Raw genomic sequence first — 12,415 nt, forward strand, 5'->3', positions numbered from 1 at the left:
GAAAGCAAATAAGGAAGTGCTATTTACTTCATCACATAACACACAAACCAGGAATCACTCAATGAAATTAATAGGCAACAGGATTAAAACAAACATAAGAAAGTACTTCTTCACATAATGCACAGTCAACCTGTGGAAGTTGTTGCTACACCAGTGGTGGTCGTGAAGGCCAAAAGCATAACTGGGTTCAAACAAGAATTAGATAAATTCATGGAGGATAGGTCTATCAATGACTATTAGCCAAGATGTCATGACGCTAAACCTCTGACTGCCAGAAGCTGGGTGGGAAAGATGGCTAGATCACTCCAGTTGCCCTGATCCATACACTCACTCCGAAGCTCTCATATGGCCACTGTCAGAGATCGGATATTGGGCTTGATGGACCATTAGTCTGATCCAGCACGGCAGTTCTTAAGGTCCCTTAAGGGAACAAGAGAACATTTTTGGTCATTGTTTGGTTTTTTCCCCCCCACCCCCATTTTGTCACCCATTCCCCTCCACTGCTATGCCCACCCCACCCCCACAAAACAGCCTTCTTTGATTTAGGTCTATGCAGTCAGACAGAATAATATCAAAGAGGTAAACTGAGTTACATATACTAATCCCTCATTCTCCACAACCTGCTACTCGACTAACAATACACTTGCTTGTGACCTTGAGGGTTTTGAAAGCTTGTCTGTCTCATGGCTTTCCACCCCTAGATCTGCTGTAGGCAATTTTCCTATCAACAGCCATCCTGAACATTCCACCAGGCTTCTAACCCATAGACTGCTGAGGACCAGCTGCTCTTTTCATGTGCCTTTCTGCTGATACCAAAATCATTTCCATCTGACCGCTCCATGCTTTGCATGAATAAAAAACCTTTCAGGCTGCTGCTTCTAAAGTAGATTTACCTTCAATCACCATTTATTAAATCTCCATCCCTTAAAAACCATAGCTTGCAGGAGCTGTGTGCATTAAGCCTGATTATAGAGTCTGTAGAGAAGGAGGGAGGGGGGACAGCAGTTTGTACCAGTGCATTGCCTTGTTTTTCTGCTTCTCTAGCCTGGCTTGTAACACTTGTAACAGGGTGCAGATCAGAGCAGGACTCTTGTGTTCTTGGGCTTTGATTTTGGTTGTACACAGCTGTGTCTTTTCTGAGTTTTAGCTATAATTTGCTGATCATTGGTTTCAGTGAAGACAGCTCAGACTATATGAATACATTTAGAGTTTCCCTTGGTGTCAGGGTGGTGGGTCACACATGGAGGGTAAGGAGCAGGGAACTAAAAAAGGAAGAGTAGGGAAGCTCACAGGTTCCTTAAGGAGGATGAGTGGCTCCTTCAAACGCACTTCACTAAAGGGCTCGGCATCTGGATCTCAAAAGGTAAGTCTGCAGTTATCTGAGGGATGGAGTAGGAGGCAAATGGCTGGAGAAATGTTCTGCTCCCTGTTCAGGTTTATTTCAGAGCCTACACCGCATAATGGAGATCAGTTCTCTCTGTCCCACTGTATTGTTGTCACTTACGAAGGCAGCAATCATGTAAATTGCATTGATTGTGCCAATGACTATTTTTCTCCCTGTGGAAGTTATTTTTCTCTTCCCCCTCCCAAGCTTCTCCTACTCCCCCCCCAATCTCTCTCTCCGATGAAGTGAGCATGAAAGCTTATGCTCAAATAAATTTGTTAGTCTCTAATGTGCCACAAGTACTCCTTTTCTTTTTACACACACACTGTGTTTTAGGCAACTAAGATGAGGAAAGTTTTTCATGTAAAAGGGTTTGACTCTGATGCTATCAAAAGGGTGAAATAATTTCTTAATGAACATTGATTATTTTATGTTGATGCTAAATCAATATGCAATTGATGGGGAGACTGATATATTAAAGGGATTTTTATATGATTCACGGGGTCAAAAGCATGCAGATACTATAAGAAATACAATCAATTAGTTAAATTATTTACGGTGTACAGTGTAGTATGTGAACTGAAGAAAAAACAAGAGCTGGATGAAATGTCCTCGTGATATCTCTAAGTTCAGCTTCTTAGTGTGATTAACTTGCAACTACAGAATGAGCTGTTAGAGTCAGTGATGAGGGATGATGCATTTATTTTTTTATGCTTGTAGTATTTTTTAATACACTTTTTGACTGGATTGGCGAGCTAGTTTGGAGCAAATCTGAAGCGACTCCCAGGGTTCATGATTTCCCAGGGTTTCTGAACTCAGCTGGAACTTTTCTCAATGGTTGAATCAGTTTAAGTCTTGAAAAATGTCTTTCTCCTTTCCTGTAACCCAGCAGCTTTTCCTTTTAAACCAACTGCTGCTGCCCACTGAATTTTAGATGCATAGAATTTGGTAAAGGAGTGAAAGTAAGTAAAGCAGTGGGCAGAAGTGGGAGAAAGTGGGTTTGAAGACTTCTTGGAGGAAGGAGATCATCAATACAAATAGAGACAAGGTGGATGAGGTAATATCATTTATTGGACCAAGCTCTGTGTAAGCGTGAAAGTTTGTCTCTTTCACCAAAAGAAGTAGGTCCAATAAAAGATATTGCCTCATCCACCTTGTCACTCTAGTCACATCAACATGGCTACAACTACACTGCAAGCAATACAGATGAAGGCAGCTAAGTAGGTATGAAAAGTGTCCTTTTTCAGAGCCGTCTTTCTGTGTATTGGGTAATGTATCTTGTACAGTGTATCTTCTACAGTCAGTTGTGGATGCTAAACAGGATGCTTGGCCTAGGGGAGCCCCACAACAACAGACTGACTTCTTGCACTTGAAATCAAGGGCCTTGGTTTATGGAATTTTGAGAACCATTAAGGACCATTTAATATTATCTGTATTGTGGTAGGACTTAGAGGCCCCAGCCCCATTTTGTTAGGCACTATAGAAACATGCAACAGGGAAAGAGCTCTTAGTGTAAGATGAGATAACAAGTTGGTACAAGAACCAGACGATCCTGATCAGTGTGATAATGATCACACTGCAGTGGCCACAGCATGCCAGCTACCTAATTGTTGTCAAGATTTTTTTGGAGGCATCAGAGCAGAGGGGAGTCTTTGCAGCAGCATTTTGAGTGGATATAAGTAGAATAGATCTGAGAGATCTTGTACAGAAAAAAACAGGAAATTTTAGACATGGGTCTGTGTGGATCTAGAAAGAGAGGGCTGAGGTGAAAAAAGGTTACAGTCCTGATTACCAGCGAGGATAGGATAGGATTGGGTCCTTCAGGGCAGTTGGTACTCAAGTGTGATGCCTCCTAAACACGTCACACTGAGAGAGAAAACTGGGAGGAATGAAGCCTTCACATCTGGTGATATGTACAAAACTGTAATAGAAGCAGAACAACACGTTATTATATCTATTGAAACCTAGCAAAACTATCATGGACATTTACCATCCCAAGCATAAAAATCTACATGCCAGGCCTTGCCATTATAATTGCCTATTATTTGTGTATAATAGTGCATCAGTTGGGATCAGAGCCTCATTATGCTATGCACAGTGCAAACTCAGAGTTAATGGTGAGGAGAATTTTTGGTAGACTGATAAAGTTGAGGGTATTTGCTGACTAATATGTTATCATAGTGGGAAAGGAAAAAAGTGAATAAAAAGAAAGTAAATTTTTCCCCTTTGCCATTTCATTTCCTATGCTGATGCTCTTTAATCTTGTAAAATTGGTAAGGGAAATCCACAATAAACATCCACTGTTTAGCAAATGTCTTTTACCACAGGTGCATTCAACATTTTTTCTTTAGAAGTCCTTGATTCATCTCACATCTCACATATAATTTCATTTCCCATTACTAAAAGCTCAAACTGAAATACCTAGATGAATATAGCTTCTGCTAACCATGTTTATCATAGGCGTTAGGTTAAGCCAATCAAGGATAGAGGGGAAAATACAATGTGATTTGACTTTTTGTAACAAAGTTGAATTTGCAATGGCAATGCTACAGTTATAATACTCTAAGAAGCACTGTGAATTTTAGGATTTTAGATTTTTCATTGAATATCTTTGTACTCCTCTTTTAATATTTATTGTAGGCAAGTTATGACTTCTCTTTCAAGAGAGAGAATCACTTTTCAGTGTTTGCTAAAATTTTCCTTGATCTATATGAAAGCATGACTTATGCTGATGGTGTTGAACCTGCCAAGAGAGGATCAAATGGGTTCAGCTGACTCATTGAGGCAGATGGAACATTATTCGAATAGCATACAAGGGAGGAGGAAGTGGCTAAGAGACAAGAGATCTGGGATATGGGACGAAATGTCCTGAGGTAGGAACTCTGGGTGCGGCTACAGATGGGGAAAAGCTGAAACCAGGAAGGGGTTAAATTTAACTCTGGTGTGGATTTAAAACTAATCTCAGATTTTGGTCCTAGGTAGGGGTGTTTTTTTAATTGGGATTTAGTTGTTTCAGCCTGAGGTTGGAAATCACAGCTATGAAATGACATAACTTTTGTGAAGTGGTTGAAGGATATATAGATTTATAAGGAATATTTCACCTGACACTGTAAGCTCTTACGGGCAGGGACTGTCTTTTTTTTCAGTGTTTGTACAGTGGCTAGCACAATGGGGTCCTGGTCCACGCCTGGGATCTTCAGCGTTACCGCAATACACATAAATAAAAATAGTAATAGGAAAATGCCCAGCAGCTCTACTCAACAAGTTAGGACAGAAAGTGAAGAGGACTTCTGTGGAATAATATCCATACAATAACTCTTTACTTTTACCACTGTAGCAGAACTTGTCCCAACTTCTTATATTCAGCCAAAGGGCCAGATTTTGATACCCTTATTCATGAAAAGCACTGTCTTACTCCACAAGTGGTTCCACTGAAGATACTATGCAATGTGAATAAAGGCACCATAATCTACCCCAAAAGTAAATATCCATGGTGTGGCTTAAGAATGGCAGTGCCTCAGCAAAGGAATACTTGTTTTGTTGTGTTGGATGAATTTACTGTACTTAAATGTTAAAATTTCCAAAATTATCCTATGAGGAAACATCTTATCTGGATGTACAGCAGTTTGCATGTAACTCTCATTAATGCAATTACACTAGTAAATTCCAGTGCCATGTGTTGACACTATACAGTGCACTTATCTATACAAACCCATTCCCACTGACTTGTTCTAAAAATATTTCAAATGTACTGAACATGATCCATTTCCCCTGGCTCTTGGGATATAATTATATTACTGAAACTCTGTTTCTTTCCTTCTCTCCGCATATTCTTTTCTATTCACCTCTAATTTTGAAACCTCATTATCTCCATGTCTGTGAACCTGGTCAATACTTCTAACTAGGGATGTATCCAACACAATCTTTTGGAAATTGGATTTCTACTGAGTAGGGTTGCTAGCAATGCTTTAGTGGCTCATACCTCATATCTCTGCCTTCTTACTAGGTATCAAATTGTGAAAGCCATCAAATGATTTACAAAAAATGTGTAGAATAAAACCGTGGTTGAAATATCGTCTTAAGATATGTGTCTAAATCCCCTAGACTGCTTTGAAAATCAAAACTCAAACTTCTGTTGGAGGTAACACATCTAATTTTTATTTTAACAGCATAAGCTGAAACAGTGATTTATATAGGTAATTCCCAGAGAGTAAAAAGATACAAAGATTTATTGAAGCTGCAGACCAAGGTGAATATTATATCCTAAATATTTTGCAAATAATTATACATGTCAAAATAAAATAGGAGGGGATCAGTACTTCCTCTCGCTGGGAACAAATTACAGGTTTAAACCAGGGAAATGAGAATTTAGATAAGGAAATGTCTTTGGGTCCCCTTGCAGATAAATCGCTGGTTTGGCCTAGCTCTCTGGTACATTTATTAACGTTTTAAAATTGCTTACTGAAAGATCAATTAAAGGAGCTTAATTGCACTTGATAATTTTCAATTACGTAAGTTTTCAGTGCTTGCTTTTAGTTCTATTAAAAATGGCACAGAAAGAGATTGGGAAAGAATAATATATCCAGTGAATTCAGCCTCTGTTTTTGTCTATGAGCTATCTGTGAATGGATTGTGATTTCCTCAAATTTATCATTTGATTATTTTAAAAGATTAACTCTGTAGTTTTATTGGGAGCAGTTCTCAGTGACTGCCTGGTATTAGAGTTGTGTTACTTGGTTATGATGGATCAGATAAGTCATTAGGTCACTGTATAAGCATTTTGTCACAGATACTCACACTTGCACACTTAAAATTCAGTTTCTGTAAATACTCCTGGTTCTGACTTTGAAATTCTCTTCTCACAAATATTTGGGTCAATTACCACAATAACATGAAGGCTCATCTACTGTCTTGTCAAAAAAGAAAAGGAGTACTTGTGGCACCTTAGCGACTAACAAATTTATTTGAGCATAAGCTTTCGTGAGCTCCAGCTACCGAATGCATCCGATGAAGTGAGCTGTAGCTCACGAAAACTTATGCTCAAATACATTTGTTAGTCTCTAAGGTGCCACAAGTACTCCTTTTCTTTTTTGCAAATACAGACTAACACAGCTGCTACTCTGAAACCTGCTACTGTCTTGTGCTGCACAGGTTTTCAGTGGAATGGGAAGAGACCTGGGGATAATCTTCCTTTCTCCCCTGCACACAAGTACAGCAAGGTAGGATCTATATATTACGTAGTGTTCAGGAAATATTAGAGGGGTCGTCGAGCTTCCACACCAGCTGGCCTTCCATGGTCCAAAAAGGGTGTGGTCGGAACCCCAGACTACAACTAGTTTGTGAGAGCCTGTCTGGAGAATAAACTACCCAGGGTAACAGGCTGCTCCTTTTCAGAGGAACAGTAAACTCTGCCTACCAACATGTGGCCCCAGCTCTAAACCACCCGGAAATAAGAAGTATGGCTCACACCCCTTTGCTCCCATTCTCTTGCATCTCTGGGAAGATTTGCCTATGTAGGAAGTTGACCAATTAATCTCACCAGCAAAATCACATACTGTAGCTGGATTTTAAAAGGGACTAATTGATGTTTTGGCCAAGAACATCATCTGAAGTTCTAATACTTTGCAGAGAGGATTATACTGAATCATTTAATTGGGTGCTTGGTTGTCTAGGCATTGGATCAATTTAACAGTTAAATTTAGTATTTAATGTCCTTCAATTTTGTGTGTTCAAAGAAATTAGACAAGTGTTTTAGAAGTCCAGTAAATATCAGTTCATGCTGCAAGGTACCAGCTGATCACAGTAGAAACTGAAAAAGAATGTTTTAAGGTAGCATTGTGCAGTTGGCCAGGTGAATTATGCTGCAAGACTGCTTTCCTCTGAAGCATAGGCTGCCACCAGAGACCGAATGCCAAATTTGATGGACTATTAATGCAGTCTGGAGTGTCAAATCTAATGTCCCTAATATGACACTCCTTGATGCATTGTGTGTACAATAAATGCCCTCTGAAATGGAAATAATTTAAGATACCACTTCAAGTGTTACTCTGTGTGCTTAAGGAATGTTTGAGAGATTGAAATAGTGTTTTTTCTGGGCTATCACCAGGTTCCCCTGGGCCTACCAGATTGCTTCAGTCTCATGATCTAAAAGTCAACAGATTGTGGAAATTCTATAGTACATTGTGTGGACATACTGCAAGTAATATATACCCAGCATAAGATGACAGGTTACCACAAAGGCACAAACAGTTTATGGCTGACGATACAATGTGTCAGAATGGGATCTGAGTTAATATTTTGTAAATTTGATAGCTGTAACCCCTTCACTTTTCTCTAACCTAAACCTTCCCCATAGATTATTGTTCACATATAACATGTGGTACCAGGAATATTCATTTCTATGAATGAGACATTTTGGGTGTTGCTGAAAGCTGTAAAAATTAACATTCTTCAGTATGTCTGAGCCCCACGTTTGGCAAATGTAGAGTTGCCATTGGCTTGGAATAAGGAACATTTGGGGGAATCTATACGTCTGGGAATAATACTATAGGCGGTCAGCAATTTACAGTAAATGCATGCTGTTCAGCATTACAAATAGCAGTACTATGAGCTGCAAGTTTTCCTGTACATTTAGCCATCTGTGTGGAACTTAATTCATACATTTATCTAGCACCTTGCATCCCAAGGGCTCCTATTTCTCTTTTAAAAATTAAACTGATATGCAAATGATGCATACAGAGGGATTACTTTATACAACACTGAAATGCAGTAATCTTAATACTTCACAGCAGTCATAGGCAGGAGTTTAGGACAGGAGGTAGAGAATATTTTTTCCAGTTGCAATTTCAGGGCCAGTTTAGGTGGGCAGAATTTTGGTAAGTAGAATTACAGAGTTGACACTCCTCCTTATTTTGCCAATATCATTGAAAGGTGAATTGTTTTTTGAAACAGGTAAACTTGTGGTTTTGGTAGCAGAAACATAGTAGCCATGCTGTAAGGGTGTGCAGTGGTGCAAGCAAGCAATGATCATAATACTGCTTGTTCAGAAAACCATCCTCTTTAATGACCAAAAGTGATTGGGATCTTCACCATTTAGGAATATTAACCCTTAAACTGAACCTAAAAACTGTTCAGCCAACCAGCATGGTGGCTCATGATGATGAAAGCACTAATGGCTTTGCAGACAATGAGATTACCAAAGCACCTATGTACAAGCAGTTACCACTCAGACATTTAAGAGGAAAAATTACTTCCTTAGAACTCATGACGGAGCTATTGCTTTCATTAAAAATATATCTGAATTGATAGCTAAAGCCCATATGGCATTCTCAGTGGTGGAAAATATTAGTTTCTAAACCATCCTTTGGTGTGCTTACATTCCTACCTCCTATCAAGTTGACAGCTAGGTCTCCCAGGATTTTGCAGTGAAGATACCATGGGTTTGAGTTATCCTTGAGAGTCAGTCTTCCTGTGTGTTTTTGTGCAGCAGTTAAAACAGTGACTTCCCAAACCTGGCTGGGGGGCCACTGGATGTTACTTTAATATAAATATTAAATAATATCCTCTTCAAATAATACAAAAGTTGGCTGTACCCTTGAGTAGAATATATACATAAAAAGCTTTCAACTTAGATGACAGGATCTGTTCGTAAAATGTGAAATAATGTTGTTTGTTTTCAACTATTTAGCCAAATTCTGGCCTGCTGAATACATGCACTCAGAGCCAGTGTAACATTAATGTGCATTTATAGTCTTGCTAGCTGTGGCCCCGGCACAGCTCCACAGAAATTCCTGCTCTGATTTGGAATAACTTTGCCATTGATGCATGGTTCACAAAACATGCTTCCAACTCTGATGTGTCCGGCCTACAAATCCCTCCTCATGGCTCCTGTCATTCAGGGTGTGCAAATCAACTTGACCCTCGTGATTCTGGATGGAGACAAAATCGGGGCAGAACACTTTGAGTGTACTATCCCTTTGATGCATGTGGTTTTATAGAAGGGTCGTCCCAGAATTTGACATGTGGAGTAGCGAGGCGAAAAAGAATGAATACAGCAAAAAAATATTTTTCAATATAAATGTTAACAAATTTTCATCTGTTGTTGTCTTAGAAAATGCTTATGGGACTGGAGGAGACTTACAGCACAAGTCTGTGACACGTTTTCAGAAGACACCCTCCCATACCTCTCCAAGTTTTTAAAAAATAGTTCAAAGGTTTGTTTGATAGCAGTATTTTGCTCACAAATGGTTAATGTCTCATATCCTAATACAAGCTTAGCTGGTGATCTTGCAATTAAGTATAGACTGAGGGACTTACTGCTCTCCATTGTTCAAACTATGACTAATTAGCAATTAACCATCATTGTAATTAGGAATAGATTACTTCAAATGCTTTCTAATTTCAAGTTCCACACCGTCATGATTTGCCACAGGCAATGAGGATTCCTGTCATTTAGGCAGGTTTAGAGACTTGGTGAAAATTTCAGATGCTTAGGGTGTGATAGAATGGTAAGAGTAAATTGTCACAGAGCTGTCCACTTAAAAGAGGCCATGTGAACTAATAGGGCACTAAACTGGAAGACAGGAGTTGATGGTTTTATACCCAACTCTGCCATTGACCTGCTATGTGACTTTAGGCAAGTTACCTTCCCTCTCTGTGCCTCTGTTTCCCCTCATGCCCTTTGCCCGCCTTGTCTATTTAGATTGGAAATTCTTTGAAGCAAGGATTGTCTCTTACTATGTTTGTGCAGCACCTAACAAAATGGGGCCCCAGTCTTGGTTGGGGCCTATAGGTGCTACTGTAATACTAATGATCCAGAAAAGTCAGTACAGCAGCTTGAGAACGGTTCTGTACACTCACATGCTTATTTATGTAATGTCCTGGCTCAGTAGTCTAATCTCACCCTCCAGTCTAGAACAAGCATATTTACATTAGGGCATTCATACTTGTGTCACAGATCCTAGCAAGTGCCCCCTTGTTCCAGTCACTAGGACTGCTGTGAGGGGAGTCCCAACCTCTGTGTCCCTGGACCTCCCAGGGAGTTTTGGCCCCTGGAGACAGCCTGAATGGAGTTCAGCCACTGTTCCAAGCTTCGGGTCTCTTGGCACACACTCAGGGTGCAGACCTGCTGTCTAGCACCTCATTCTGAGAGCAGGAACCCACTTTCCAGCTGCCTAGCCCTGGCACAATGATGACCCTTCAGACTCTCTTGTACTTAAACATACCCAAAAGATGTGACGCTTCTGGTTATAGTTTAACTCTCTCAGGGTCATGCAGCAGTTGTGAAGCAGTTAACACACAGAGAGACACTTTGCTCAGAGTTCAGAGTAGCAGCCGTGTTAGTCTGTATTCGCAAAAAGAAAAGGAGTACTTGTGGCACCTTAGAGCCTAACAAATTTATTTGAGCATAAGCTTTCGTGAGCTACAGCTCACTTCATCGGATGCATTGCACCGAATGCATCCGATGAAGTGAGCTGTAGCTCACGAAAGCTATGCTCAAATAAATTTGTTAGTCTCTAAGGTGCCACAAGTACTCCTTTTCTTTTTTCTCAGAGTCTCTAACAGATTTATCCTTTTTATTTTATACTTAATCATACAAAGCACAGGAGAGTACAGATCATACAAAACAAACACCACACACATGTCACAGTCCTCAGGGTGTCTAGAAAGACAAGCAAGGTGTCCCATGCCTTATGCAGACTGTTACCTGCAGAGTGATGGTCTCTCTCCCTCATGGAGTCTTTACGCAGCTTCTGTGACCTTGCTCTCCCATCCCACACTTTATCTTCCAGTCTGCCCCACACCACAGCCCGCCTTCCTGTGTGTTCCCTCATTTAAACTCCTGGTCACTTTTATTCTGTCTTTTGGGCAACTTTCCACTGCTCCTGCCTTTTCTGCTCCCTTCAGAGGAGTCGGCTAAATGGATATTCTAAGGATACAGCTCACCCATTTTTCCCAGGTGTCTGCAATTAAATCAAGTCATTGAATCCTAAGCACACCCATGTATCTGCCTGCTGGTGTGTAGCTGTGACAGGACCTGTCAGCGATGGTGGAGCCACATACCTATAGGAATTCATGAGACCAGTTTTTCATAATACAACTTCAAAATATCAACCGGACTTTGAGCTGTACAGACCTGGCCCCAATTCCTCACCGCGGGGGGAATGAGCTACCAACATTCATCTGATTAAAGATGAATGATTATGCTAAAAGATTAGCATAAAGATTAGCATAAAGATTATGCTACCAACATTCATCTGATTAAAGGTGACACCTCTCCGTTTCTCCAGAAGATTGTTTTAATATTCTTCTGATCAGATGTCATTCCTCCAGGTCTCTATGTATCCAGGCTGAGATTCAGGAATGCTCTTACACACACACACTAGCTGGGTTTCCCAAATGTTGGTATGCTCTAGGATTGGGGGGGCTGTAGTGAGATGCAAGAATGGGGGAGACTTTGTTGTCCCTTTATAGAAAAAATGGAAGCTAAGCTGATCACCTTGCTCTCCAGAGTATTTGAGTGGAACAAGACCTACATACCAGTCTGCTAGCAAACAAGCAGTAGAAGAAACCAGACATTCAGCTATTTCCTAACAATGCCAGAGAAGAAGGGAAACAGCAGTTTATTGGGCCTCCTCTAGCAGACAACTTAAGTAAAGGGGGAACCTAGAGAGCCCAGTCTGAAGGTTTGTTGTTGAAATTTGGGGACTAATCGCTGCTCTTAGTTACATCAATTGCAATCATATTAAAGTCAGCTATATTGCATGGTCCAGGGCATATTTGATCCTGCCTCAAGGTGTTTGCCAATTTGTCAGGAAAATAGAATAACTAATTTCCTTAATTGTCTAAGACATTATTGGTGAGAAGTCAATTACCCAAGAATATATGAATTCTTCCACAGCTAAAGCCACTTGCTAAAGTATATGGAATAAAGAGACAATTGAGTGCAAATTAAAATGGCTAATGTAAATACATTCATATTATTCTAGAATGAAGATTCAATTCAGCTGCCCAGAGCTCTGCAGCAGTCTT

General features: G+C 40.2%; 1 protein-coding gene across 1 annotated transcript in view; it reads left to right on the top strand.

Annotated features, from left to right (window-relative positions):
• The first annotated feature begins 1,306 nt into the window (after positions 1-1,306).
• Positions 1,307-12,415, top strand: part of TRPM1 (transient receptor potential cation channel subfamily M member 1) — a 135,191-nt gene continuing 124,082 nt past the window's right edge. The window contains 1 exon segment of the mRNA XM_043494683.1: positions 1,307-1,363. Coding sequence (XP_043350618.1) covers positions 1,307-1,363 — 57 coding nt within the window.

Source organism: Dermochelys coriacea, chromosome 10, assembly GCF_009764565.3.
Source record: "Dermochelys coriacea isolate rDerCor1 chromosome 10, rDerCor1.pri.v4, whole genome shotgun sequence".
In the NCBI taxonomy this organism is placed as follows: Eukaryota; Metazoa; Chordata; order Testudines; family Dermochelyidae; genus Dermochelys; species Dermochelys coriacea.